Source organism: Aotus nancymaae, unplaced genomic scaffold, assembly GCF_030222135.1.
Source record: "Aotus nancymaae isolate 86718 unplaced genomic scaffold, 86718_ANA_hifiasm-v0.15.2.pri h1tg000059l, whole genome shotgun sequence".
In the NCBI taxonomy this organism is placed as follows: Eukaryota; Metazoa; Chordata; class Mammalia; order Primates; family Aotidae; genus Aotus; species Aotus nancymaae.
In genome coordinates, this window is record NW_026988473.1 from 4,198,578 (window position 1) to 4,226,297 (window position 27,720).

The 27,720-nt window shown below is 57.2% G+C and overlaps 2 protein-coding genes across 7 annotated transcripts in view; one reads left to right on the top strand and one right to left on the bottom strand.

Moving 5' to 3' along the window:
• Window positions 1-7,553, bottom strand: part of PCNX3 (pecanex 3) — a 22,865-nt gene extending 15,312 nt beyond the window's left edge. Inside the window, exons 1-11 of one of the 3 annotated variants that reach the window (XM_021673055.2) lie at window positions 6,130-7,553; window positions 5,596-5,783; window positions 5,258-5,357; window positions 5,096-5,135; window positions 4,894-4,989; window positions 3,533-4,660; window positions 2,942-3,065; window positions 2,671-2,849; window positions 2,179-2,269; window positions 1,608-1,743; window positions 121-242 (exon numbers count right to left, since the gene is read on the bottom strand). In XM_021673055.2, the coding sequence (XP_021528730.2) occupies window positions 121-242; window positions 1,608-1,743; window positions 2,179-2,269; window positions 2,671-2,849; window positions 2,942-3,065; window positions 3,533-4,660; window positions 4,894-4,989; window positions 5,096-5,135; window positions 5,258-5,357; window positions 5,596-5,783; window positions 6,130-6,282 (2,357 nt within the window). In that variant the 5' untranslated portion in view covers window positions 6,283-7,553. Of the gene's footprint in view, window positions 1-120; window positions 282-1,607; window positions 1,744-2,178; window positions 2,270-2,670; window positions 2,850-2,941; window positions 3,066-3,532; window positions 4,661-4,893; window positions 4,990-5,095; window positions 5,136-5,257; window positions 5,358-5,595; window positions 5,971-6,129 lie in introns of all 3 variants that reach the window. The other 2 variants (XM_021673054.2, XM_064364733.1) reach the window with 2 other exon arrangements.
• MAP3K11 (mitogen-activated protein kinase kinase kinase 11) lies at window positions 7,227-26,936 on the top strand. 4 transcript variants are annotated; one of them, XM_064364734.1, is made up of 10 exons: window positions 7,227-9,582; window positions 14,445-14,625; window positions 14,819-14,967; window positions 15,073-15,248; window positions 15,376-15,619; window positions 16,088-16,201; window positions 16,808-16,943; window positions 17,037-17,128; window positions 19,188-19,330; window positions 23,532-23,610. In XM_064364734.1, the coding sequence occupies exons 1-9, from the start codon at window positions 8,844-8,846 to the stop codon at window positions 19,328-19,330; spliced, it is 1,974 nt and encodes a 657-aa protein (XP_064220804.1). In that variant the 5' UTR covers window positions 7,227-8,843; the 3' UTR covers window positions 23,532-23,610. The 4 variants fall into 4 exon arrangements, 3 of the variants coding, with proteins under 3 accessions (XP_064220804.1, XP_012318397.2, XP_012318396.2); XR_001109018.2 differs by having other exon boundaries at window positions 7,228-9,582; window positions 19,188-19,878; XM_012462973.3 differs by lacking the exon at window positions 19,188-19,330 and adding an exon at window positions 26,067-26,936 and having other exon boundaries at window positions 7,230-9,582; window positions 23,532-23,906.
• The last annotated feature ends 784 nt before the right edge of the window (window positions 26,937-27,720 follow it).

Consider the following 27,720-nt stretch of genomic DNA (forward strand, 5'->3'; position numbering starts at 1 on the left):
AGCCCTCAGCTCCCCGCAGTCAGCCTCTGCTGCCATGACTGCCTCCACAGGTACAGAGTCTGGGGAGCCACGGTCCAGGGGCTTTCCAAGAATTGGGGGCCAAGGCTGCGGGACACTCACCGGTCCAGCAGAGCCAGCAGGGCGAGCCGCTCATAGCGCACAGAGGTCCATCGGCCAGGGAGAAGCCAGTACTTGTAGCTATGCTGGGCCCGGGGTGGCGCTTCTTCCATCAGCGTCTGCTCCTGGGATTCGTGCAGGGAGTCCTGGTCCAGCAGGTCAAACTGCAGTCCCCACAGCCGCGGCCGTCAGCCCCGCAACCCCCCACACGGTCTACTGTTACCCCCCTTCAGCACACCAGCCTGGTTGACCATTTCCATAAACACAGAAAGACTCTTCTAGCTGCCCCGGATCTCACCCGAACCCTTCATCCCAAGGGACTCCTCCTCTATCCAGGTTCCCAAGACATGGCCCAATGGCTGTCTAGAGTCACCAGCTCCCACACCTGTCTTCCCCAGTAAGGCAGACTCTCCCACCTCTTCTGAGGCTCAGGGAAATCTACTTGACCTTTGGCACAAATGCTACGCTCCTCCCAGACAGAGCCATTCACTGTCACTCTGATTTCCCCATCAGAGAGTACACATAGGGCTCAACTCAGCCTTGAGGACAGGCCTGGGTGCCAACGCCAGCTCTGAGGCCCTCGGCACATTACTTGACCTCTCTCACTTCTTGTATGCTTCACTCAGCAAACACTTGCGGGGCCCCAGCTATGGCCCGGCCCTGTGCTGGGTTCTGAGGATAAAATGGAGAGCCTGGGGCGCACAGCCCTTCCCTCTGGAGACGGCTGCTGGCCGTGCTTCCACCCCACATGGTTAGGAGGAATAAACCAGAAGGAGACAGGTGGGAGCTTCTGGGGGCTACTCAGCCTATCTGTGGCCTTGGGGGTCAGGCACTGGGGACCCTTTTATGAACATTCCTTAAATGATGTTTTATGAAAATGAACATATTTGTGAATGAACATTCATAAACATGTTCATAATTCATAATGTTCATAAACATAATTCAATGTTTATGAAATGAACATTCTGAAATGATGTTTCGTAAATTCTTAGTGCTTCTGGTGTTAACAAATTAATGACATAAATTGACTATCAGATTGGGATGTTCTTAAGAGTGACAGAGGACACTGTTAACGACTGCACTGAGACAGAAAGCATTAACAGAGCACTCCAGCAACCACCCGTGCACAGTGTCCACAGGGCAGCACCGTCATCACGTGGCCCCCGTTTGCCAGCAGAACACTGCCGCTTTTGCAAGTATCATTGTTAACACCTATCGCCCCCGTTAACTGTGGGCCCCTCCAGAGTTAGGAATATATTCCAGAGGTATTTGTAGAATAAGCTAATAAATGACTTCTCCAGCCATTCAGATCCAGAGCCTCTGCCAGCCATCAAATGTCAGGACATACACAGTAGGGCCCCTGGAGCCCTCACTCAGCACAGCCTGTCCCTCCTGGGGTGCCTGGGCAAGCTCTCTATACAGGCCAGGCTCAGTGATCTGCCCACCTCATCACGCCCCACTGGCATGGCCCTTCCCCAGCTGCTCCTCACCTCTGGGATCTCCAGGGGCACCCGGCGCACCTGCATGCCCTGTAGAACCACAGGCCTAGGCTGCAGCAGGTTCAGACCACCTGTGGCCTCAGGGACATCAGCTGAGTGGAAGCTGGAGGAATGCGAGTGGCGGTCCCTGTAGGAATGGCAGTCATTCAGGATGCGACCATGGGCAAGGATTGGGACTGGGTGGGGTGGAGCCAAAGGCCAGGAAGGTGGGGCTGTCTGTGCCAAGACCAACCGGGGCCCAAGGGACAGAAGTGGTGGGGTCAGGAGGAGGCAGGTGACAGAAGTGCCTCCCTCCCAGGCCTTGGCCCAAGTGTTGAGACTGTGCTCCCTCACCTTCCTCCTGCCAGCCAGCCCTGGGCTTCCTACAAACTTCCTGCCTGGGGTGTCACAGAGCCAGAGACCCCAGGAATTCTGTCCTTTGCTGCTCCCCATCCTCCTCCTTCAAGTCTGAGCTGTCCCTGCCCAAGCCCAGCAGGAAGAGAGAAAACTCCAGGCTCAGGGAACTGCCCAGAGATGCAGGCCACCAGGATAATGGCCCAGGAGGCTGGGCTTGGGGACTCACCAGGCTCCGTTGGCTGCCTGCTCCCCTTGTTGCCCCACAGGGTTCTCGTAGCCACCTCCAGCCAAGCCAAAGGTGTAGGAGCGCCGCACACCTGGGGTAATTTGTGAGAGATGAGGCAACATGGCTGGGACGGGAGTACCAAGGCCCGGCTCACGTGGGCACCAGACCCATCAAATAAGGTGGAGCCCTGTGCTGTGCACCCTGAGAGGGCAGCCCCACCTCTGGACAGGAAAGGGCCTACAGGTCAAGAGCCCAGGTACTGCAGTCACTTCCCCGGGTTGAGATCTCCCCTCTAACACAGACTGAGCCTCTATTTCCTCATTAGCAGAGAGACAGCAGAGACACTGTGCCTCAGAGAGGCTGCAAGGATGACGTCTGGCAGCGGGGGCAGTGTACCGGCCAGAGGGACAAGCGAGCACCACTGCTGGGAGGACTCAGGCTGTTGGAGGAGGGCGGGGAGACACCAGGCCGCTGAGCTTAGAGAAGACTCACCACTCTCATCGTAGAAATAGTGCACAGCACCCTCAGAGGTGTCATCAAAGGTGCAGGCCTCGTGCACATTGGCACCGGCCCGGGTGAGCAACAGTGAAGAGGCGAAATGCAGCGCAGAGGGTAGCGTCAGCGCCCGGGAGTGGGAGGCAGCCCGGCCCCGCTGAGCCTCCTGCAGGCTGCTGGAGAGGGCCAGCCCCAGGTCAGCTCCAGTTAGAGCCTAAGCCCCCCCCACCACCCCAGTGCCCCTTGGCCCAGCCAGTAGGGTGCTCACCTGGGCGGCGAGCCCATGACGGAGGCTGGAGGGGTGGGGTTGCTGCCCGCATTGTGGCGTCTCCGAATGGCCTGGGTCCGCCTCACACTGCTTGAGCGGTCCCTCCTGCCAGTCTCCTCAGCCGCTGCCCAGAGAGAGGCCCCAAGCATAAGTGACAGATGCTCAGACAGGGCTGGGGGAGGAAGGCTCCAGACGGTGTTCCCGCAGGGAGCTAAAGGCCTAGTACAACCACATGCTGGCTCTGGGGCCCAGTCAGGTCACACAGCCACATGCCTCAGTTTCCTCACTTGCAAACAAGGATGACACTGATCTGTCCTGCCCCACCCCACTGGTAGTAGGAGAATGAACGTGGATGATGAGTCCTTGGAGGACAGACTCAGGTGTTAACTACAGGATGTCGAGCCAGGCGGCGCAGCCCCTCGTGTCTAAGAGGTTTGGAAAACAATGTCACTCATCACCGGGCCCACGTCCATCTGTTGCCTGCAACAGAGGCTGAGCTGATGCTGACCAGGTCCACTCTTACCTGCTCTTTGCCCAAACCCAAACTCATAGTTCACCTCCCCCAGCCCCTGCCTCTAGAGCCGCACTCACCTCCCCCCACGGCACCTTCCTCCTGCAGCTCCCCTCGCCAGCCAGGCTGGTTGGCAGCAGGTCCCCTTCGGGCCTCGGCAGGCAGCACAGCAGGCTCACCAGCAGCCTGCTCTACCCCAACCTGAGCCTCCAACTCGGCCTTGGAGCCAGCCAGGGGTGGCCTCAGGACATCACCCCCGGCCCCATCCATGCTCAGCACTCGGGCATGTGTTTTGGCGCTGGCGGTACTAGGCGTCCGCTGGGTCCCATATGGCCGCTTGGGGGGCACGGCAGTCCCCTCCTCAGCCCCATGGGGGGCCCTCCGCTTCCGGGGCCCCCCTGCTGCACCCCGGGAGCTCTCAGGGGAATAGCAGGAAGTAGAAGAGGAGCTGTCAGTACTGTAGCGGCGCTGCGACCGGAGACTAGAGGCCGGGCTCAGTTCACTGCCCTCACTCGTATCTTCATCCTCAAAGAAGCCCACACCTTCAAGCAAGGGCCGTCGAGGGGCACGGCCAGGTGGAGAGTGTCTTCGAAGGGGTGGCTGCCGTTTGCTAGGCCGCAGCAGGGCCAAGTCCTTGGGCCGCACAACCAGGAGCGGCTCAGCCGGGCCCGGTGGCGTCCCTGCTCCAATGACAGTGTCAAAGGAACGCAGCGTGTCGTCTGACGGGACCCCAGCATCTGGTGAGGCAGGCAGCTCAGCCTCAGAGGGTGGGTCTGTGTCGCTGCCCTCAGGGGCTTGCCCCCCTGGGGGGCTGTCCAGATGGGTGGAGTTGGTCTTCTCACTCTTGAAGCTGCTCAGCGTCTCCCTGTCAGTGCCACTGAAGCAGGAGTCTGAGGAGCCGGCTTTCTGGGGCGTGGGCTCCCCTGAGCCCCGCCGGTCAAGGGGCTGGTAGCCGCCTGCCCCCCTGCGTTGTTCCCGTCTACTGCTGGTCCTCACCAGGGCCCGGTCAGGCCGGGTCAGGGTCAGGAAGCTCTTGCTCAGCTCCTGGCTGAGGCTCCCCTTCAGCAGGGGGCTCATGGGAGTGTCAGCCATGCTGCTCCCACTCCAGGGCGCTCCATCTCCAGCCAGGGGAGAAGGCTCTGAAGAGTCTGTACTGGGAAGAGAGGGGTCCGGGACAGCCCCTGGAGGCGTCTGGGGAAGGTCTCCAACTGCCAGAAGAAAAGGAGACAGAAAATGAGAAAAGAATTTTCTGCAAAAGAAACTGGTGGTTAAGGAGGATCTTATGCCTTGTACTTTCCCTGAGAGCCAGGCCAGAGCAGCACGCTGGGGAGGTCCCATAGACAAGTACAGAGGAAACCCAGGATGGAACCAGAATTTAGGGGACTCAATGATGAAACAGCTGTTCTACCCCACAAGCCCGGGCCCCATCAGGCCCACGTACTCAGTTTCTCCTGGGAGCTGAGCTTTAGCATCTCTCGGTCGGCGGAGGTCACGATCACATTGTTGCTGCCCTGCTCCCGCACCAGCTCCTTGATGTCTGCAACCATGGCCCCAGAGGCGTCAGCAGGACCCCCGGCACAGCATGCCAGCTCCAGCCCCCATTCCACAGCATCGTGCCCCAACCCTGAAGACCAGCCACCTACCTCTTAGGGGCCCAGAGTCCTCCATTCGGGGAAGCAGCTCCTGAGTAGACAGAGAGAAGCGTGAAGGAGCAAACAAGGCAAGAAGTAGGCTCAGGACGTACCCACAGCAGGAACTGGCTCACAGAGGAGCAGCAGGACAAGCTAAGGTCCGGTCCCACTCACCGAGACCTGGTTGAAACCAAACACAGAATGCTGGGAACTGCAGCGCACTGGGGGTGTGGAACTGACTTTCCGAAACACCGTCATCTCCACTCCGGGGTCCCTGGCGGTGAAAAAGAGCAGCAGCTTTGGGCTAGCCTCCTCTCTGCACATGTTACTTTTTCCCATCTTTGTCACTGCTTCCTCTTCAGAAGTGACTTTACAATTCCAGGGCTAATACAGGACAAGTGCTCACATTCACTCAGAGAGCCAATGTTCTCTAAGCGCCTACTCCACCCTGCAATGCTCAGGCCCAGGCAACAAAAATCCTCAATCCCCAGCACAACCCCTATCCCACCCACCTGGGAGGATTGCTGTCGCCCTGGGCAGGCTCTTCCTCCAGCTCCCCCATGGTAGTGCTTCGCTTCTCCACAATCTCGCCCTGGTCAAACATGGCATGCAGCCGATAGTTGATGGTCTTGATGGTAGCAAAGATGACAGCCACCACGAGGCAGTACACACCGGCCACCATCAAGCTGGGAGGCAGGACCTGAAGATAAAAGCCAGATCCCTTTCCACAAAGCCTTGCCCCCACAGGATCTACCACCAGTCATGGTTGGGATTCACAGACTCACAAGAAGACTTCATCACCCCTCCACACAACAAGTACACAGACCTCGGCAAGGGGCTCTGTCTTCTGTTTAGCTGGATAAGGTTAAATGTGGGGCTCAAGGTCACTGGATACAAGAAAGGAAGACTTTGGTCTCTTCCACACAGACCCAAACTCTGCAATGATTCCTTTCTCCCCACATCCCAGAGCCCAGGGCACGGCCCGAATCCCTGCCAGGCTGCCCTCCCTCTCCCGGCTGGAGTTACAGGTGGCCGTGGCGTCTCACCATGTACAGCAAGAAGGGAAAGATGAGCAGGAAGATCCAGACATAGAGGTGGAAGCAGTTGGAGAAGGTGCTCTGGTGCGGGTCGAAGAACCAACCGCCGGTGAGAGAGGCCCACACCCCCTGGCGCAGGATCTGCAACACTTGCGACCCCATGGCCCCGCCGCTTCTGCGCGCGCCCCCCTCCCGGGACCCTCATGGGGGCGGCCCCCGGCCCATGCCCCGCCTGGCGCCCGAGGGCCCCGGGGCCCGGCCTCACGCTCACGCCATGGCCTCCCCCAGCGGGGGAGAGGGGCTCGGCCGCGCGACGGAGCGGGCAGGGGGCGGGGCCGGCCGGGACAGTCAGCGGTGCGAGGTCCGGGCGCGGGGGTGGGGCCGCATTAGAGGCGGGGTCCGGGTCCCCACCCCTGGCCCAGAACTGCTCCGCGGGGCCGAGCCGGCAGGCAGGAGCGGGGCACGGGCCGGGCACCCGTCGGCGGCATCCAGAGGTGGGCGTGGGGTGGGTGCTCCCGGGGTGCAGGCAACGACTCCCTAGGCTCCGGACCGGGGAGAACCCCGGGATCTGGGGTCCACTTCCGGGGTCGCAGGTCACTCGCTTGGGGCTCCGCGCTCGCCCGGCTTCTGCCGGTGCCGGCCCAAGGAGGAGGCCGGAAGAAGGATCCGCGAGCAGCTAACCTGCAGTAGCGCATGCGCCCGACGGTTCCAATTGGGACCCGGAAAAGGAAAACTTGACGGCATGAATGCGCAGACGCAGATAGGTGGCGGCGCTGTGAGATGCGAGGGATGCCCTTTGGGCCTGCGCAGAGTCCGGGACTAGAGCAAGTGCGTAAATGCTTTGGCGCATGCGCAGACTTAGGTTCTGCCAACCTAGGGGCGACGACTGGGCGGAACCAAAGGGACAGTTGAGTAGCCATTGGGCAATGGCAAAGTAATTGGCGCACAGCTCTCCCAATGAGTTATAGGAGGCGGGGAAGAGGTGGAGGCGTGGACTTCCCTAGTTGCAGCGAGAGTTGTGCACTCCTGAAGCACGCCCCTCTCGGTCCGCCCCTTTTAATGCTGGACCTCATATTACGTCATGAGTTTTCTCTCTCCCAGCAGCGTCCACTTCCGGGTCACAGCTCAGACCTAGGGAGTAGAGAACAACCTTCCGGAACAGGCAGCAATAGTCGAAATAGGATAGCGTCGTCTTTCTTAAAGTGACAGGCTCAAAGCAATTGGGGCAGCCCTATCTAGCGGTTGTGAGAGCGACTCAGCTATTCTGAATCCAATCCTAGGCCAAGTTCTGAACAAGTCTCAGGTTTTCGCCAATGGGGAAGGGACATGAAGAAGCGGATTGTTTCCCAGGTGAGAAGAGGAGAGCCTTAGACAACCCACTCCAAGAGCTTGAGGTGCAGCCAGTTCCGTCTGTCCTCCAGTCTTCCCCACCCCATCCCACTAGCTCTGCGAGGCAGAGCTTCTTGTCCTCATATCATATATGAAAAGAATGGCTGGGAGCGGTGGCTCACGCCTGTAATCCCAGCGCTTTGGGAGCCCAAGGCGGACGGATCACGAGGTCAGGGGTTTGAGACCAGCCTGGCCAACATGGCGAAACCCCGTCTCTACTAAAAATACAAATATTAGCCGGGCTTGTGGGGGGCGCCTGTAGTCCCAGCTACTCGGGAGGCTGAAGCAGGAAAATCACTTGAACCTGGGAAGCGGAGGCTGCAGGGGGCCTAGACTGTGCCACTGCACTCCAGCCTGGGAGGCAGAGCGAAACTACGTCTCAAAAAGAAAGAAAGAAAGAAAGAAAAGAGTGAGGCTCAAAGTCGATGGATCGCCCAGTCCCACAACTTCGTATCCAAGACCAGAATCGGGTTCACCCCACTCCCAAGTGTGGTTCTATAACCCCGTTTTGCTGACGCCGATGCGGATGCAGAGGGCAGAGACCACCCTCCACCCTACGCAGCAGAGCACTGCAGCTCGCGGCGGGTGGCGGGGGGGAGGTTGAGCGGGGGGCCTTCTTTCTAGATCTCAAAGCCTGCTGTGATGGAGAATCTGGTGCAGCCCTTTCCCTCCTCTGCCTCTCCTGGCCCGCCTACCGGGGAACTTCCCGCCTGGAGCCTCCGGGAGGGGAGCGGTGCAAGCTGCCCGCGTCATCTGATGCTGTTTCCTGCAGGACGGAGAAGAGCGGAAAAAAGTCAAACTCCACCCTCCACCTCTGCCTCCCGCCCCCCGGGGCCAAAGTACAAAGGGAGGAGGAAGAAGGGAACGGGGTCGGAGCCGTCGGGGCCAAAGGAGCCGGGGCCAGGAAGAGGTAGTCTCGGCACAGCTGGGGACGCTCCCTCCAGCCCCTGCGCGAAAAGACCCAACCAGAATTGAGACGCTGCCCCTGGAGGCCCCACCTTACGCTTGGCGAGGGTCGGAGCCAGGCTCCCAGGACTGCTCCAGAACCGAGGGAAGCCCGGGCCCTTCCAAGCCAGCCATGGTGAGGCGCCAGAGGCCTCGGGGCCACACTCCCCCGGCCTGACCACACTGCCCTGGGTGCCCTCCTCCAGAAGCCCGAGATGCGGGGGGCCGGGAGGAGACACTCCTGGCTCCCCAGAGAGGCGTGGGTCTGGGGCTGAGGGCCAGGGCCCGGATGCCCAGGTTTCGGGACTAGGGCCTCGGCAGCCAGCGGGGGTGGGGACCACAGGCACCCAGAGAAGGTCCTCCACGCATCCCGACGCCGGCTTCGGGCCATGGAGCCCTTGAAGAACCTCTTCCTCAAGAGCCCTCTAGGGTCATGGAACGGCAGCGGCAGCGGGGGTGGCGGGGGTGGCGGAGGAGGCAGGCCTGAGGGGTCTCCAAAGGCAGCAGCTTATGCCAACCCGGTGTGGACAGCCCTGTTCGACTACGAGCCCAGTGGGCAGGATGAGCTGGCCCTGAGGAAGGGTGACCGAGTGGAGGTGCTGTCTCGGGACGCAGCCATCTCAGGAGACGAGGGCTGGTGGGCGGGCCAAGTGGGGGGCCAGGTGGGCATCTTTCCATCCAACTATGTGTCTCGGGGCGGTGGCCCGCCCCCCTGTGAGGTGGCCAGCTTCCAGGAGCTGCGGCTGGAGGAGGTGATCGGTATTGGAGGCTTCGGCAAGGTCTACCGTGGCAGCTGGCGAGGAGAGCTGGTGGCTGTGAAGGCAGCTCGCCAGGACCCTGATGAGGACATCAGTGTGACAGCTGAGAGCGTTCGCCAGGAGGCCCGGCTCTTTGCCATGCTGGCACACCCCAACATCATTGCCCTCAAGGCTGTGTGCCTGGAGGAGCCCAACCTGTGCCTGGTGATGGAGTATGCCGCCGGTGGGCCCCTCAGCCGAGCTCTAGCCGGGCGGCGCGTGCCTCCACATGTGCTGGTCAACTGGGCTGTGCAGATTGCCCGTGGGATGCACTACCTGCACTGTGAGGCCCTGGTGCCCGTCATCCACCGAGACCTCAAGTCCAACAACAGTGAGTTTCTGGGGGTGTGGCTGGGGGGTGGCATGGCCCTGGCACACACCTGCTCCCAACCTTCTGCTGAGCCTAGCTTAGGGTCTACTGCAGGCAGGAGCTCCCACCCTAGGGGGTCTCAGCTGACCAGGGGCGCTCCTGGGCTCAAGCTAGCTCCAAAACAGAGTCCCAGGCACCCAGCTGAGTCCTCCTGCCCCAGCTTCAGAAGTCCTTGACCGCAGCCTGTAGCTGCGGTTCGAACAAGTTATTGGGATCTCTCAGGTGGGCCCTAAGCATCCTGCGCAACTGTGGCTCCCACCTCAAGGAAGTCCTCTGGAAGCTGGCGCTCCTCATCTTCTCCCCTAAATTCGTATTTGTGGAGTTGGTGCTCTGTCGTCCCCTCCGTCATGGTGGGCAGCTCCTCCAGAACCGGTATCTCAGAGGGGGAAGCCCTCCTTGGCAGTCAAGGCCAAGGCCAGGGCTGGAATTCTGGCCTAGCCCTCACTGGCTGCATGACCTCTGGCTGGGGTTACTTCAACTCAGAGCCTCAATTTCAGACTCTCTCAAAAGGGAGAATGAAACAGCTCAACAGCCTGGGCAAGCCCGACCCGCAGTGGGTCCTCAGCCGTGGAGAAGAACATTTGAGGGTTGGACTGGCAAGAGGGCCTAGCCTGAAATCAGTGCTTGCTGTGGGAGTGCTGGGCTAAGGGAGATTCCATCTCCCATCATTTCAAGCCCCCCCCACACTGCCATCATGGCCCAAGAGAAGCGGGTGACAGCTTCAGAGGGCTTCCTGGTGCACGCAGCATTTAGAGAGTGGAGGCATGGAAGCAGGACCCAGCACACAGCGGGGACCAGGGGCAGGGGCCTCCTAGAGCCCAGGGTGCAGGATGGAGAGCAGCAGTAGGTAATGCAGGAGGGGCCAGGCTCAGTGGGGTCACTGGAAAAGCATGAGAGGTTCTTAGAGGGGGTCACCATGGCTATTTTGAGCCTCCTGGCCTGGACTGACCACGGACAAGGGGCTTGTGAGGAACAGAGTGCTGAGCCCCAGATATCCAAGTTCTTGCCAGGGCTGGAGGAGCCGGGGGAGGCCTCCCAGCCACCCCACCCACTCTTCTCATCCCTAGTGGGGTACAGTTCCCACCTCTCAGCCTCAACCCTGGGCTGTAGCTATCTAGGGACCCCCACTCTCTGCCCCCGCCTGAGGGGGATTCCCTGAAGGCGCAGGGGGAGGGGACTCCCATCTTCTGTTTTTCCGCAGTTTTCTTTCCAGAAAAAATGGAACAATAGCCCAGGCCCCTGTTCCCCACCCTCCCTACTGCTTCCTGCGTTTCCTGCTGCCCCTGAGCCGGCTTCCTGCCCCTGCTCCAGCGCCTGCTCCCTCCCTAGCCCAGCTGCCTGCAGGGGAGGAAAGGGCTGGGGGTGGAGGGCTCGTGGGAGGAAGGAGCCTGGAACTGCTCCCCCACTCCCCTCTAGCTCCCTGCTTCCCTCTCTGAGTCTGAGAGGTGGTGGTGAAGGGCAGGCAAGGTGCCCTCAGCCTCCCTGAGCCTGGCATTTAACCTCCGAGACCCCAGTCCTAGGCCCAAGTTGCTGTTGGCAGGATTGGGGTAGGGGGAGTCCCTGGGCTGGGGGGGCACAGGCAGGAAACAATGGCATGATTTTCCTGGACAATGGGGGCCTTGTGAGGAAGCCTGATGGGGAGAGGAGGGGGAATTCTCCAGGCCCACGAGTCACAGGACTGACCAGCCAGCCCGGCCCGGGCCTGACCTCCCCCAGTTCTGGCCAAAAGGACTCCCCCTCCCAAGTGGGAGACCTGGCCCAGGCCTCCCAGAAAGGAGAAGTAGGGACGAGGGGAGGGAAGCGGAAGAGGTGTGAGCTGCCCAGGCCACTCTCGAGCCCCACAGAGGCCAGCCCAGGGACGGGGCTGGTGGCCAGGTCCCTGTCAGAGGCCAGGGAGCCCTAAAGGGGTACTGAGAGGCTTGCCCTAGCTTCGGGATCTCTAGCCCATTCTCCTCTGGGTTACCCCTGACCTCCCATGCCCGAGGTCTGCATCAGACACTGGAACAGCAGCTTGAGTTGGGACAAATTGAGAGCACAGGGAGGCAGCTTGGAGAGAAAGCAGAGGATGAGGCTTAGCAGGTGGCAGAGCCGGGAGTGGGGAGGTAACAGAAAGGTCACAAGTACAAAGAAGTCCTGAAACTTTGGGTGAGTTGCTGCCCCTCCCTGGGCCTCAGATTCCCCACCTGAAAAAGGTAGAGAGTGTCCACCCAGCCTGAGACATTGAAACAGCGCTTTGCCAGTCTGGGGTGCCACAGTGGCCAGAGACCAGGCCAGGAAGCAGCAAGGGTTGGTCTTCAAAGGGGGAGGTGGGCCCTGGCACCAGGGGAGGTGTCCATTTCCATTCCACCCACAGCTCCAGCCTGCTGCATTTCCCCTTTGGAATGAGCTTGTCGTGGGGGCTTGCTAAATGGTCAGGTCCCCAGCCTCCAGCAGCCAGACTGGAAGCTGTTGTTAAGCTGGCAGTGAGGAGTGACAGAGGATGGAGAGGTGGGTGGAGATACGAGCAAGTGCTTTAGGACAACTGGCCTTTAGTTTAGGACACTTCTGCCAGGTGGCAGCCCCCATGCAAAAGCTTTTTTTTTTTTTTTTTTTTTGAGACGGTTTCTCGCTCTGTTGCCAGGCTGGAGTGCAGTGGCGCAATCTTGGCTCACTGCAACTTCCACCTCTCAGGTTCAAGCAGTTCTCCTACCTCAGCCTCCCCAGTAGCTGGGACTACAGGCACCTGCCACCACGCCTGGCTAATTTTTATATTTTTAGTAGAGACGGGGTTTCGTCATGTTGGCCAGGATGGTCTTGATCTCCTGACCTTGTGATCCACCCACCTCGGCCTCCCAAAATGCTGGGATTACAGGCATGAGCCACCTCGCCCAGCGCAAAAGCTTTAAAAATGTGGTCTTGTTTCATGCTCACTACAGCCGTCTGAGGATGGTTTTGTTGTCATCTTTAGCTTGATGAACTGTTCAGGACTCCACTCCAGGGTCTGGCTCAGAGGAGCGGGTGGATTTTGAGACCATTTTCTGGATTAGGAGAAATTGCAGGAAAATCTACTGAGCATGCTGAAATAGTAAACGTCATCATGGAGGGCACCTTGACGTCAGGTAGAGCTGCTGAGGGGCAGCTGAACCAATTTCTGTCTGGCCTGGAGTTGCAAATGTGAAAGATGCCAGTGGGGAGGGGAAGTTGGCACCTGAAAGAGGCTGAGTCAGCCAGGGGTAGTGGGCAGAGGTTGAGAAGAGGCTATGCTCTGAGAAGCACCAGCGTGAATGGCTGAAGGTGGGGAGGCCATTACAGAAACAGAGCCAAGTAGCCAGGGGCTGTGGGGGCTGAGGACAGTGGGGCGGCAGGGAAGGCTGGCAGCAGTGCCAGATGCCTCCTCAAGGCCCAGGTGGCCTGGCCAACAGCAGGATCAGGGGTTGTGGGTTTCAGTCCTGAAAAATGAGCACCCTGGTTCTGCCACCTCCTCTGGGAAGTCTTCTCTGACTCATCAGGCTGTATTAGGTGCCCTTCCCATCTGCCCCACCCCCTGTATCCTATGCTGCCCCCATGACAGCTGTGTCACACTGGGCAGGAGAGCTGAGAGGTGTGCCCTGACACGGGTCCAGAAACGTGGTTGACTTGATATCACTTCTCTTCCACAGTGCAGTTGGCTGTAACCAGAAAAGTCGAGGGGCCCTTCAGACCCTTCATGACACTAGGACTTTGTCTTCTTTCTATTCCTCGAAAATTTCTCTCACTTCAGCCATTTCTGTCCTGGTGAGAGACTTACAACTTGCTGCTTCTCCTCCTTATATCAAGTACGGTGGCCCCATTTGGGCTAAAGCCATAAGCCGCTACCAAGTCTGACCATTCATGCCTACATTGACCCCAAGCTCCTCCTCTATGGCCAAGAACCATAAGTTTCTTGGACCCCACCCTTCTCTTCCCTTCTAGCCACATCGGTAGGTATCTTTTGGAGTCTTGGCACTGGGAGTGGCTACACTCGCCACAGTGTGATGTGGGCACCAGGGGCCTGTGGTACCTTCTGGGCTTCCTTTCTCAGCAAGAGCTTCCCTCTTGCTCCCCACTCCAAGGGGGTTCTGATTCACACTCCTACCTCAACAAATGAGAGGACACTCACAGATCTCTCTGAAATCAAAGCCATAAGTGCAGACAGCTGCCGCCTTGCCAGTTTTGCTTCAGTGTAGTATTAGGGAAAAGCTAGAACACTGGCTTCAGAGCCACACAGACCAGGTTGGAATCTCTGCTGATTGGTTGTATGACCTTGGCCAAGTCATTTCCCTGCTTGGTTTCCTCACCTGTGAAATGTGAAAAATATTGTCTAGCTCATAAATGGTTTTGAATGCTAGGGCAGTGTGGCCTCAGCCAGGCGCGGTGGCTCACACAGGTAATCCCAGCACTTTGGGAGTCCAAGCCAGGCAGATCACCTGAGGTCGGAGTTGGAGACTAGCCTGACCAACATGGAGAAACCCCACATCTACTAAAAATATGAGATTAGCCAGGTGTGGTGGCACATGCCTGTAATCCCAGCTACTTGGGAGGCTGAAGCAGGAGAATCGCTTGAACCCCAGAGGTGGAGGTTGCGATGAGCCAAGATCACGCCATTGCACTCCAGCCTGGTCAACAAGAACAAAACTCCACCTCAGAAAAAAAAAAAGCAGGAGAAATGTCTGGCCTCAAGCAGGCCCTCAAGATCTAGACCAAGTCACCTCTGTACCCCCAGGACCCAGCCAGGATGTCTGTCAGATGAGTTTGCTCCCAGCTCTTCCCTTATCCCCATCACCTGATCCTGGAGCATCCACAGTCTGGCCCCTCCTCTTCCCTAGTTTTGCTGCTGCAGCCCATTGAGGGTGACGACATGGAGCACAAGACCCTGAAGATCACCGACTTTGGCCTGGCCCGAGAGTGGCACAAAACCACACAAATGAGTGCTGCGGGCACCTATGCCTGGATGGCTCCTGAGGTTATCAAGGCCTCCACCTTCTCAAAGGGCAGCGATGTCTGGAGGTGTGGCCCCTGGTGGGGCTGGACGGGGTCTGCTACGGGGCTTCAGAGGGCAGAGGTGGCTGCCTAAGTCTAGGGCTGGGACAAGGACAGGGACCCAAACCACTTAGCTCCTAGTTGCTTTTGGGTGAAGTGGCAGTAAGGGGGTAGGGGCTGGGAGAGAAGAGAGAACACAGACCTGTTGTCTCGCCGACAGCTTTGGGGTGCTGCTGTGGGAGCTGCTGACCGGAGAGGTGCCCTACCGCGGCATTGACTGCCTCGCTGTGGCCTATGGCGTAGCTGTTAACAAGCTCACACTGCCCATCCCATCCACCTGCCCCGAGCCCTTCGCACAGCTTATGGCCGGTAAGAGGACGGGGAGGGCAGGTGAGGGGCAGAGCTCCCTAGCCCAGGACGCATCCACCCACAGACCCCTTTTTATTCTGTCCCCGCTGCACGCCGTGCCCCTAGACTGCTGGGCGCAGGACCCTCACCGCAGGCCCGACTTCGCCTCCATCCTGCAGCAGCTGGAGGCGCTGGAGGCACAGGTCCTGCGGGAAATGCCGCGGGACTCCTTCCACTCCATGCAAGAAGGTTGGAAACGCGAGATCCAAGGTCTCTTCGACGAGCTGCGAGCAAAGGAAAAGGTGGGAGGAGTCAGGGGACCCAGCTTTGGAAGGAGCATCTCCCCGGTCTCCCTGGGGCAGAGTGGGGGCGGGCGCTGCCGGGATCGGTGCCAGGCTGACCTCCCCGCCTTCGCTGTCTCGGGCGCAGGAACTACTGAGCCGCGAGGAGGAGCTGACGCGAGCCGCGCGCGAGCAGCGGTCACAAGCGGAGCAGCTGCGGCGGCGCGAGTACCTGCTGGCGCAGTGGGAGCTAGAGGTGTTCGAGCGCGAGCTGACGCTGCTGCTGCAGCAGGTGGACCGCGAGCGGCCGCACGTGCGCCGCCGCCGCGGCACCTTCAAGCGCAGCAAGCTCCGGGCGCGCGACGGCGGCGAGCGCATCAGCATGCCACTCGGTGAGGGGCGAGCCCCTGGGCGTCCCTCGCCAGTGGCTGCGATAGCGGGGGGTGGAGCCAGGCCTGGGTGCTGCCCGCGCTGGGATTGGTTTAGGGCGTTGTGGGTGGGCCCGTGAGATGAAGGCTGGAAGGGGTGGAACCAGGAGTGTTTTTTCTGCCTGTGGGCGGGTTCTGGCGGAAGCATTTGCATGTCGGTCTGGGAGTGGCTGCGGCCGGGAAGGGGTGGGGTTCACGAAAGTTCTGGGAAGGTCTAGGGGGCGGGGCAGGCCGGCTCTCGGGCCTTTCCGACGTGGAGGCGCTTCCGGAGGTGAAGCCCAGCTTTCCTGATACAGAACGCGGGGCCCAAGAAGGCAGTGAGGCTGGCCACTGTCACAGCCACCCTGCTGCTCCCTGTGTGGCCCGGGAGCCGGCCTTGGGCCCCTGCAGATCACAAACCTGCACCCTGCTCCCCCCCCACCCAAACCCCAGACTTCAAGCACCGCATCACCGTGCAGGCCTCACCCGGCCTTGACCGGAGGAGAAACGTCTTCGAGGTCGGGGCTGGGGATTCGCCCACCTTCCCCCGGTTCCGGGCCATCCAGTGTAAGAAACCTCACCTTTCATCCCCCTCTTCGCCCCTGAGCCCCTTATCCTCTATCAAACCTTGCCCTGGGAGGTGGATCCCACTCACTACCTCCTCTTCCTCCCCGCCTCAGGCTCCCTGCCCTAGGTCTAGACTGTTAGCTCTGAACTCCACAAGCTGCATTAATTTTACTAATTTTTTTTTAGTCAAACAATTGTATGACACTATGTACTACTCATTTTCCTAAATGCTTTGCTAATATTGATTTCTTGCAGTAATTCTATTAGATAGTCATTTTTATTATCTAAGTTTTATGGATGAGGTATTTTTATTGTTAGCTAGGTTTTATGGATGGAGTAAAAAGTAACTTGCTACACAGCTAGTAAGTGGAAGAACCAGAATTCAAACCCAGGCAGTGTCCTAACTATTGAGTAGCAAATGTCAGCTGAAGGGCTAGATGAGATGCCACAGCCCACTGTCCGCCCCAAGACCCAAACCCATCTATCTCACTCAAAACTCATCCTGGGAATGGTACAGGGCCCAGACTGCTCCCCATACTCTGAAGCTGACTGTCATGATGGAGGGAGGATAAGGATCATTTCCAATTCCATCCATTTCCCCTGTAGTGGAGCCTGCAGAGCCAGGCCAGGCATGGGGCCGCCAGTCTCCACGACGTCTGGAGGACTCAAGCAATGGAGAGCGGCGAGTATGCTGGGCTTGGGGTCCCAGTTCCCCCAAGCCTGGGGAAGCCCAGAATGGGAGGTGAGTACCTGAATGCCCCCCAGCCTCAGCATCATCTGCTTCCCCCAAGTCTTGAAATTCTTAAAGCACCCCTCCTTGCCCTCCCATCACCAGGAGAAGGTCCCGCATGGACGAAGCCACATGGTACCTGGATTCAGATGACTCATCCCCCTTAGGATCTCCTTCCACACCCCCAGCACTCAATGGTGAGTGGCCTTCCTCCTCTGGCAGGATCTGGCTGAGCTCCTTCCGTGGGCACCTTGGGGAGGCCATGAGAGGCTAGCAGGCAGAGCAGGAGTCCTGCCCTGGTTGCTCTCATTCTAGAGACTAGGAAACCGAGGCTGAGACAGGACAGAGCTGATCCTAGAACCCAGGTCTGACCTACCTGCCCACAGTCAAGCTGCATACAGCCCAGGCCTCGGCTCAGGCCCAGAGTCTCGTCCTCTTATTCAGACCTAACCTGCAAGAAGGCTCTTCCCGGGCCCTGTGGCAGCCCCTGTGCCTTTAACAGGCTCCAGGGAGAAAAGAAAGACAGGAAGCCCACCTGGCATTGGGTACCCAAGGCCCAGAGAGGGGAAGGAATCAGCCTGATCAGCCTGTGTGGGGTGGAGCCAGACAAGTGTCCGCCACACTGCTTCTCCGAGTCCCTTCTGGGAGCCTGTAGGTGAAGAAGAGAATAGAAGGCCGATTAGTCAGGATCCAGGGCCCATTCTCACCACATCTAGCATAGCTCAGGGCCTTTCTCTTCTCTGTGATGATAACCGCCCTACTGTGTGCCAGACATTCCCTCCAAGCATTGATGGGGAGGGGCTACTGTTACCCCATTTTACAGATAAGAAAACTGAGTCTCTGAGAGGTGAAGTAACCTACCTCAAACCCCCAGCTGAGGAGTTGAACCCAGAGAGACTTCAGCTCCTATGCTCATAGTGAGCTCGGAAGCTTTCACTTGAAGAAGGGGCTTCTCATGTACAGACTGCTTAGGGAGCCAGAGGGTTAGGCAGAGAGCAGGACTCCAGCATCACTGGGAGGACAGCTTAGCTCAACACTGTCCATGTCTGACTGAGGCCAGAAAGTTACAGCCTCCCTTGCCTGTGGGTCCCTGTGCCAACCTAGGGACCATCCTCAGAGCCCCCACACCTGCTTCTCATAGCCAGAATGTAGGACCCGCTTGGCTGCTCTCAGAAGAGTCCTGTTCAGCAAACTGTTTAAACTCACTCCTCCCATCCCACCCAGCCCATCACCTCCACCACTCCCTGAGCTACATTCGATAGTCAGAAAAACAGCTAACCTTTGTTGGATCTCTCCTATATGCCAAGCAGTTCTGTGAGGGGAGTAGTATTATTGGTCTCATTTTACAACGGAGGAAACTGAGGCACAGAGTGATTAAGTGGTTTGATGTAAGGCACCCAGCAGGGCAGAGATTTGAACAGGGCCCTGGGCCCCCACCCACCCTGCCATTTGCTGCTCCAGCAGTTGCACTGCCCTAGGCAGCTGTCCTACAGGGACCGAACTGAGAACTGGAAGGCCAAGGAGGCTTCTTGAATTTACTTCCTCTAAAATGTACCAGGCCAGATGGGCCAAAGGAGAGCTCCAGGTCCTGTCAACCCAGGTGTGTAGGTTGAAGCAGCCCCTGACTGTTCCACAGAAGCCTCTGGCCCTGAGCTCCCAGAAGCAGGGGCACAAGGGGCCTGGACCCCATTGTTTTCAAGCTTGCCTCATGGTTTGCTTTTTCTCCAAAGTTTTTTTTTTTTTTTTTTGAGACGGAGTCTCACTATCACCCAGGCTGGAGTGCAGTGGTGTGATCTCAGCTCACTGCAATCTCTATTGCCTGCGTTCAAGCTGTTGTCGTGCCTCAGCCTCCCGAGTAGCTGGGACTACAGGTGCACGCCACCACGCCCAGCTAAATGTTGTATTTTTAGTAGAGATGGGGTTTCACCATGTTGGCCAGGCTGGCTGGTCTCGAACTCCTGACCTCAGGTGATCCGCCCGCCTCAGCCTCCCAAAGTGCTGGGATTACAAGCATGAGCCACCATGCCCAGCTAAAGTATTTGTTAATTATTTATCAAGAAAAACTGTTTCTTAGCCCATATATTCATGAATAGTTCACATCAGTGACAAACTTCTAAGTAATTTAACCCAAAGAAATTCTTTATATTCAAAAATCATTTTGCATTCTGAGAGATACCAGCCTTCCTCATCTCCTTGAAATATTTCATGGCATCATAACTTCCATGAAATCTGTGTATGCCTTCTTTCTCCATTCAGCCACAGCAAACAGAGAGAGCCGCAGCCCCCAGGGATACAACGAATGCTTCCACAATATGAAATTGCAGATGTGCGGCCAGAAGGCCACCCGTCTGAGGTTTCGTGAAAGCACTGGAAACCATGGTAGTTACTGTTTTCGATAGGTGTGTCAGCCTCAGCACCAGTGCCCTTCCTGGCTGATGAAGAAATGGATTGCCGCTTGCCCCTTTACCTGAAAGGATTGTGAGCTGCCCCAGCTCAGTGGCTGGCTGAGCACCTGGTTCCCCTAGCCCAGTCTCACACTCAACGCACCATCTGGGTCCATGAGAGTACACCATGACATTGACCTCACAGCCACCCACAGAAACCCAGCTAAGAATCAAAGAATGGGGCCTCACAGAGGTCCCAGACCCTCTGAGATGGTCCCAGGCATAAGCCACACCACTGGAGAGCCACAATACCCTCCCCCAACACCCTGTCCCAGTGGGCTTTTCTGGCCCCTGAAGAGCTGGTTGCAAGGAGGGGCACATGGGCAGGGTGCACTCAGCTACACTGACAGCAGCTGCCCTGTGAAGCTTGTTGCCTTGGAGCCAGTAACTACATGGCCACGTCCTCTGCGTGGTCTCTCCTCATCAGAAACTGCCCCACAGAAGGAGTTTCGCGTCTGTCTTTGGGTCAATGAGAGTCATGCTGCTTTCTCCTAAACAACCAGGTTGCTAACTCTTGCTGCCAGGAAGCTTAGAGGCAAATTCAAATTCTAGCTGGATTACCTTGAACAAGTCACTTGCCCTTCAGAACCTCAGTTTCTCAGGCCATTGACGGCAGGAACCTCTGTTCACTCTCATTTTGTCTGCTAGACGCTATCTTTTCTCTTCCCTTTGTCTCATTTCTCCCTTTTATTTTTTATTTATTTATTTTTCTTTTTTATTGAGACAGAGTCTTGTTCTGTCTCCCAGAGTGGAGTGCAGTGGCGCAATCTTGGCTTACTGCAGCCTCCACCTCCCAGGTGCAAGCGATTCTCTGCCTCAGCCTCCTGAGTAGCTAGGACTACAGGCACGCACCACCATGCCCAGCTAACTTTTGTATTTTTAGTAGAGACGGGGTTTCACCATGTTAAGATCGTCTCCATCTCTTGACCTCATGATCTGCCTGCGTCGGCCTCCCAAAGTGCTGGAATTACAGGCATGAGCCACCACGCCCAGTTCATTTTAGTTTTTTAAAGACAGGGTCTCATACCCAGGGTGGAGTACAATGGCATGATCATGGCTCATTGCAAACTCCACCTCCCTGTCTCAAGTAGTCCTCCAACCTCAGCTTCCTGAGTAGCTGGGACTACAGGTACACACCACCACTGGCCTTCTCTTGCTTTTTAAAATTAATTTTTTTTTTTTTGAGATAGAGTCTTGTTCTGTCGCCCAGGCTGGAGTGCAATGGTGTGATCTCGGCTCACTTCAGCCTCCACCTCCCAGGTTCAAGCGATTCTCCTGCCTCAGCCTCCCCAGTAGCTAGGATTACAGGTGTGTGCCACCATGCCCAGCTAGTTTTTTTTTTTTTTTTTGAGGCAAAGTGTCATTCTGTCACCCAGGCTGGAGTGCAGTGACGCAGTTCGGCTCGCTGCACCCTCTACCTCCCGGGTTCAGGTAATTCTCCTGCCTTAGCCTCCCAAGTAGCTGGGATTACAGGCATGCGTCAGAATGCCTGGCTAATTTTTGTATTTTTAGTAAAGACCGGGTTTCACCATGTTGGCCAGGCTGGTCCTGAACTACTGACCTCAAGTGACCCACCTGCCTCAGTTTCCCAAAGTGCTGGGATTATAAGCAGGAACCACCGTGCCCAGCCTAATTTTTGTATTTTTAGTAGAGACGGGGTTTCACCATGTTGGCCAGGCTAGTCTTGAACTCTCTTGACTTCAAGTGATCTGCCCGCCTTGGCCTCCCAAAGTGCTGGGATTACCGGTATGAGCCACCGCTCCCAGCATCTCTTACTTTCCCCCTCTTCCATTTAAACTCACTGTAAATGATCAGTTCTTCAACTGTGAAATGAGGGTGATAATGAAACCTCATGTGATTGGTGCAATAATTATAAAAATGGATTCTTCATCAAACAAGGATTTGCATTTTAAGAGCCAAGCATCAGATGTGTTAAAGAGAAACACTGCCCTGACCTCATTCGATGAAGGAGGCCAACTCATAAACAAGTCCAGTAGCTCCTATGAGGCATAACATGAGCAATAACTACAGGTTTGGGAAGATTCTAGGAAGGCTTCACAGAAGAAGTGACATCCCAGTGGGTCTTGGATAATGCATGAGAGGTCACTGAGGCCAGGCATGGTGGCTCATGCCTGTAATCCCAGCACTTTGGGAGGCCAAAGCGGGCAGATCACCTGAGGTCAGGAGATGGAGACCAGCCAGGCCAAGATGGTGAAACCCCGTCTCCACTAAAAATACAAAATTAGCCAGGTGTGGTGGCAGGTGCCAGTAATCCCAGCTACTTGACAGGCTGAGGCAGGGGAATCACTTGAACCCGGGAGGTGGAGTTTGCAGTGAGCCAGGATTGCGCCACTGCACTCCAGACTGGGCGGCAGAGTGAGACTCCGTCTCAAAAAAAAAAAAAAGTCACTGAAAGCTGAAGTGGGCAAGGTCAGCCAGCCAGAGCATACAGTGTGTGCCAGGCATGCGGCTCACCAGGCCCAAGGGAAAGGAAACCTGGCTGAACTCTTGAGGAGAGTTGAGAGCCAAGGAGTCTCAGGACTGGGGCTTCGGGCAGGGGCCAGGGCACATGGGTCAGTAGATGTTTATTGAATGAATGAGTGAATGAAGCTGGAAGTGATAGGTAGTTTTTAAGCAGAGACCTGTCTTCAGCAGGTTTGTATTTTAGAAGGATTCCCTTGGCCCTTCATTGGCAGTGGCCAGGGGTGGGAGTGGGGTGAGATAAGAGGCAGAGAGTTGGCTGGGTGCAGTAGCTCACGCCTGTAATCCCAGCACGTTGGAAAGGTGAGGCGGGTGGATCACAAGTTTGGGAGATCGAGACCATCCTGGCTAAGATGGTGAAACCCCGTCTCTACTAACAATACAAAAAATTAGCCAGGCGTGGTGGCGTGAGCCTGTAGCCCCAGCTGCTCAGGAAGCTGAGGCAGGAGAATTGCTTGAACCTGAGAGGCAGAGGTTGCAGTGAGCTGAGGTCACGCCACTGCACTCTATCTAGCCTGGGCGACAGAGGGAGACTCTGTCTCAAAAACAAAAAAGCAGAGAGTCTAAGTAAGCCTTGGGACTGACAAAAGGGACTGTGAGCCGAGTCCTGGTTCATGGTAGAGCTCACTTCTCCCAGCCTTGTAATTTTCCTTCCAACACCCAGCCCACTGTTGTGCTCCAGGCATTGGGGGAAAGGCAGAGGGACAAGGCCAGGGAGGGCTTCAGAAGATGAGCCAAGGAGGCCAGACTTTCTTCTAGTGGCAGTGGAGAGCCAAGGTGGGATCTGACAAAATCAGGGCTTGTGGGAGGCCATCCTGGAGGCTGCCTGCCTTCTTAATGGGCTTCCCAACCGTGCCCAGGTGATCTAGAATGGAGTCAGGCCAACCCTAGACTGGAAGGTGAGACACTCATGTCTTGAAATCTAGGGCAGAGTCTGGTTGGGAAATGGTGGAGAGCAAAGGCTTTACTGCCCTTGCCTGGGGTAAAGCTGGCTCTACCTCTCACTGGCTGTTCAGCCTCACACAAGCCTTCAACCTCTCTCAGCCTGGAACCACTGGGGTGTGAGGATCAGACAACATAATGTCCCGATGTCATTCAGCTCAGGCCTGGCACAAATACATACTTTGTAAATTAGCGGTGACCTTGGGCAAGTTACTGACCCCTCTGAACCTCATTTTCCTCCTTTCCAGAATAGGGACAGGGATTTGTGCCCCTGAGGGCTGTCGTGTACCCTGGAGTTGACCATGTGCACCCTAGAAGCTACAGCTGGAGTGAGGGTGGGTGGGCAGAAGGGGCAGGGTTGCCAAGCCAAGAAGTGGGTGGGTACAGGGCACTGGTCCCAGTCCCCTGGGCCTGGAGGTTGCCCCTGGCCACTGAGGTCCACCTGGACCTGGCTCCAGCCTGCCTCCACTGGGACTGCCCATCCATCTTTGGGATCTGGGGCCGCTGGCTGCCACTGGGCTTTACTGCCACTTCCTCTGCTCGCACGGCCCTCCCCTGCCAGTTCCCATCTTGTGGAAGGCCAGAATGTGGGTGTGTGTGACAGGGAGGCTGTGAGACCTGTGGGACCAGGGAAGATGCTGGTAGTCCTTGTTCCAAGACCACGAAGAGGTCCTGGGCCCTCACCCAGAAGCTGCACTGGCCACATCCTCATCTGTGCTGCCTCCGCCCACAGGTAACCCCCCGAGGCCAAGCCCGGAGCCCGAGGAGCCTAAGAGGCCCGGCTCCGCAGAGCGCGGTAGCAGTTCTGGGACGCCCAAGCTGATCCAGCGTGCTCTGCTGCGTGGCACTGCCCTGCTTGCCTCGCTGGGCCTTGGCCGAGACCTACAGCCACCAGGAGGCCCTGGCCGTGAGCGAGGGGAGCCTCCAACAACACCCCCAACGCCAGCACCCGTGCCCTGCCCACCAGGGTCACCCCCTTCCTCACTCATCCGCTTCTTGCCCAAGACACCCAATACCCCGCCTGCTCCTGCACCCCTTCTTCTGGACCTGGGTGTCCCTGTGGGCCAGCGGTCAGCCAAGAGCCCCCGACGCGAAGAGGAGCCCCGAGGTGAGTGGCCTGAGGCCTGCTTGCTACTTGGATGGGAGATGGGAGTCCCCAGGAAGGGAGGAGTGGCTGGTGGGGACATGCAAGAAGGTAAGGCCCAGACCACAGTCATCTGCTGGACTCTGAACCAGGCGCTTGGGTACTGAGGACGCTTGTAGGGAGCAGAGTTCTAAATTCAGCCATCAGATGGTCCAGGGAGGTGGGGATGGGCGATGCCTGCTGTGAAATAACAGAAATAATCAAGGCCAGGCAGTGGTGTACACCTGTGATCCCAGCACTTCAGGAGGATCACCTGAGCCTTGAAAGGTTGAGGCTGCAGTGAGCCGTGATCATGACACTGCACTCCAGCCTGGGCAACAGAGCCAGACCCTGTTTCAAAAAATAGATATATATATATTGGGCGGGCACGGTGGCTCATGCCTATAATCCCAGCACTTTTTGAGGCCAAGGCAGGTGGATCACAAGGTTAAGAGATCAAGACCATCCTGGCCATCATGGTGAAACCCTGTCTCTACTAAATATACAAAAATTAGCTGGGCATGGTGGCATTTGCCTGTAATCCCAGCTACTCGGGAGGCTGAGGCAGGATAATTGCTTGAACCCAGGAGGCAGAGGTTGCAGTGAGCCAAGATCCCACCACTCTCCTCCAGCCTGGTGAAAGTGAGACTCTGTCAAAAAAAAAAAATATATATATATATATATATGTATGTATGTATGTATTTTAGGCCGGGCGCAGTGGCTCACGCCTGTAATCTCAGTGCTTAGGAAGGCCGAGGCAGGTGGATCACTTGAAGTCAAGAGTTCAAGATCAGCCTGGCCAACATGGTGAACCCCGTCTCCATTAAAAGTACAAAACAGCCAGGCGCAGTGGCTCATGCCTGTAATCCCAGCACTTTGGGAAGCCGAGGTGGGTGGATCACGAGGTCAGGAGTTCAAGACTCAGCCTGGCCAAGATGGTGAAACCCTATCTCTACTAAAAATACAGAAATTAGCCGGGCGTGGTGGCGGGCATCTTTAATCCCAGCTACTTGAGAGGCTAAAATCAGAGAATTGCTTGAACCCAGGAGGCAGAGGTTGCAGTGAGCCAGGATCGTGCCACTGTACTCCAGCTTGGGTGACAGAGAAAGACTGTCTAAAAAAAAAGTGCTGGGTGCGGTGGCTTACGCCTGTAATCCAGCATTTTGGGAGGCAGAGGCAGCACATCACGAGGTCAAGAGATCAGGATGGTCTCATCCTGGCCAACATGGTGAAACCCCGTCTCTACTAAAAATATAAAATTGGCTGGGCATGGTGGCACATGCCTGTAGTCCCAGCTATTCGGGAGACTGAGACAGGAGAATTGCTTGAACCCAGGAGGTAGAGGTTGCAGTGAGCCGAGATCGTGCCACTGCACTCCAGCCTGGCGACAGGGCGAGACTCCGTCTCAGAAAAAACCAATAGAAAGTACATATATAGTCATAATAGTAGCAAACTTCTGGTTCCTTGCTTGTGCCAGGTACTGTTTGCAAGGTTTTCCGGAGACGGTCTCATTTAGTCATAACAACCAGTGAACTAAGTGCTCTTAGATGCTCCCATCCCTTTTTTTTTTTTTTAGAGACAGTGTTTCAAACTGCCACCAGGCCTGGAGTGCAGTGGTGTGATCTTGGCTCACTGCAACCTCTACCTCCTGGGTTCAAGCAATTCTCCTGCCTCAGGCTTCCAAGTTGCTGGGATTACAGGTGCCCACCACCACACCCAGCTAATTTTTTGTATTTTTAGTATAGACGGGGTTTCACTATCTTGGCCAGGCTGGTCTCAAATCCCTGACCTGATCTGCCCACCTCAGCCTCCCAAAGTGCTGGGATTATAGGCATGAGCCACCGCACCCAGCCAGATGCCCACTTTTAGATGAGGAAATTTATGGCACAGAGATGAAGGAACCCACAGCTCCCACAGCTGGGAAGTGGCAGGGCTGGGATCCACATCCAGGCCAGCCTGCTACAGAGGCCTCACTCCTAACCACTACAGAAAAACAGGCACCGCAGAACAGGAAGGGCCATGGAAGTTGAGTCAAGTCGCTCACTGTGCAGATGGGGAAACTGAGGCCCAGAGCAGGGCAGTGTGTCTTGGGGACCTCAGGAGTTGGTGGCTGCCTGACCCTGTGCCCCTCCTATATCCTCACAGGAGGCATTGTCTCACCCCCACCGGGGACATCACGCTCTGCTCCTGGCACCCCAGGCACCCCACGTTCACCACCCCTGGGCCTCATCAGCCGACCTCGGCCCTCACCCCTTCGAAGCCGCATAGATCCCTGGAGCTTTGTGTCAGCTGGGCCACGGCCTTCTCCACTGCCTTCACCACAGCCTGCACCCCGCCGGGCACCCTGGACCTTGTTCCCGGACTCAGACCCCTTCTGGGACTCCCCACCTGCCAACCCCTTCCGGGGGGGGCCCCAGGACTGCAGGGCACAGACCAAAGACATGGGTGCCCAGGCCCCTTGGGTGCCGGAGGCAGGGCCTTGAGTGGGCCAGGCCACTCCCCCAAGCTCCAGCTGCCTTAGAGGAGTCAGTATACACTGGAACGGGAGCTGGGCCAGCCTCTGCAGCTGCTTCAGTTTCCCCAGGGACCCCACGCCCCCTTTGGGGGTCAGGAACACTACACTGCACAGGAAGCCTTCACACTGGATGGGGGGCCTGTACCCCCACACCTGCAACCCGTGGATCGCCCCAGCTCACCTGCCCTGCTGGGGCCCAACACTGTACCCAGCTGGTTGGGAGGACCAGAGCCTGTCTCAGGGAATTGCCCCCAGGGGTGATGCAGGGAGGAGGAGAGGTGCAGGGGAGAGGGGCCGGCCTCAGCTGTCACCAGCACTTTTGACCAAGTCCTGCTACTGGCCCCTGCCCTAGGGCTTAGAGCCTGGACCTCCTGCCCTGGGGGTCATCTGGGGCCGGGGCTCTCTGGGCGCCTTCCTGCTGCCCCAGCCAGGGTAAAGGTCTTAGCCTTGGGATCCAATGAAGCCAGAAGCCAAATAAACTTAAAAGCTGTCTCCCCACATGTAGCCTGTCACCTTTCTTGGAGGTAAGCAGGAGATCCAACCTATCATGCAACCCTGGACTCCTGATGCCCCAACAATGTGCAGTTGCATGCGTTGCAGTTGCATGCGTTGCACTTGCATCCCTCTCCTGGGACCAAATCCACCAGTCTTGGTCAGTCATTCAAGGCTCTTATTGGCCAGGTGTGGTGGCTCACGCCTGTAATCCCAGCACTTTGGGAGGCCGAGGCCGATGGATCACCTGAGGTCAGGAGTTCGAGACCAACCTGAGCAACATGGTGAAACCTTGTCTCTACTAAAAATACAAAAATTAGCCAGGCATGGTGGTGCATGCCTTAAGTCCCAGCTACTCTGGAGTTTGAGGCAGGAGAATTGCTTGAAACTAGAAGGCGGAGGTTGCAGTGAGCCAAAATTGCACCACTGCACTCCAGCCTGGGCAACAGAGCAAGACATCATCTCAGAAGAAAAAAGTATTAAGGTCCACCCACCTCCCAGCATAGTGACTGCTCTGGCACTCCCATACTGTACCCTAGGGCAAGGTCCCTCCCTCGGCCTCTGTCCTCAGCCCTTCTGAGGTTAGAGGAGTTGGAACCAGGTTCCCCCTTCCCCTGCCCCAGAACTCTGTCTGCAGTTCAGGGGCAGGTAATGTCAGGAGGGCAGGCATAAAGATTCTCGGGAAGGACTGACAATGGGGCTCAAGGGTGTTGCCTGCCGCAGTGCTCTGGGCACCCTGGATTCCTCTCCCTGCCTCCCACCCCTGCCCCCACCCAATCCTTCCCAGCTGCC

Coding starts and splice junctions, on each gene's coding strand:
- MAP3K11 (XM_012462973.3), top strand. CDS start 8,844: ATGGAGCCCTTGAAGAACCTCTTCCTCAAGAGCCCTCTAGGGTCATGG. Junction 15,620..16,087: donor GCGCATCAGCATGCCACTCG/GTGAGGGGCGAG, acceptor CCCAAACCCCAG/ACTTCAAGCACCGCATCACC. Junction 16,202..16,807: donor CCGGTTCCGGGCCATCCAGT/GTAAGAAACCTC, acceptor TTTCCCCTGTAG/TGGAGCCTGCAGAGCCAGGC.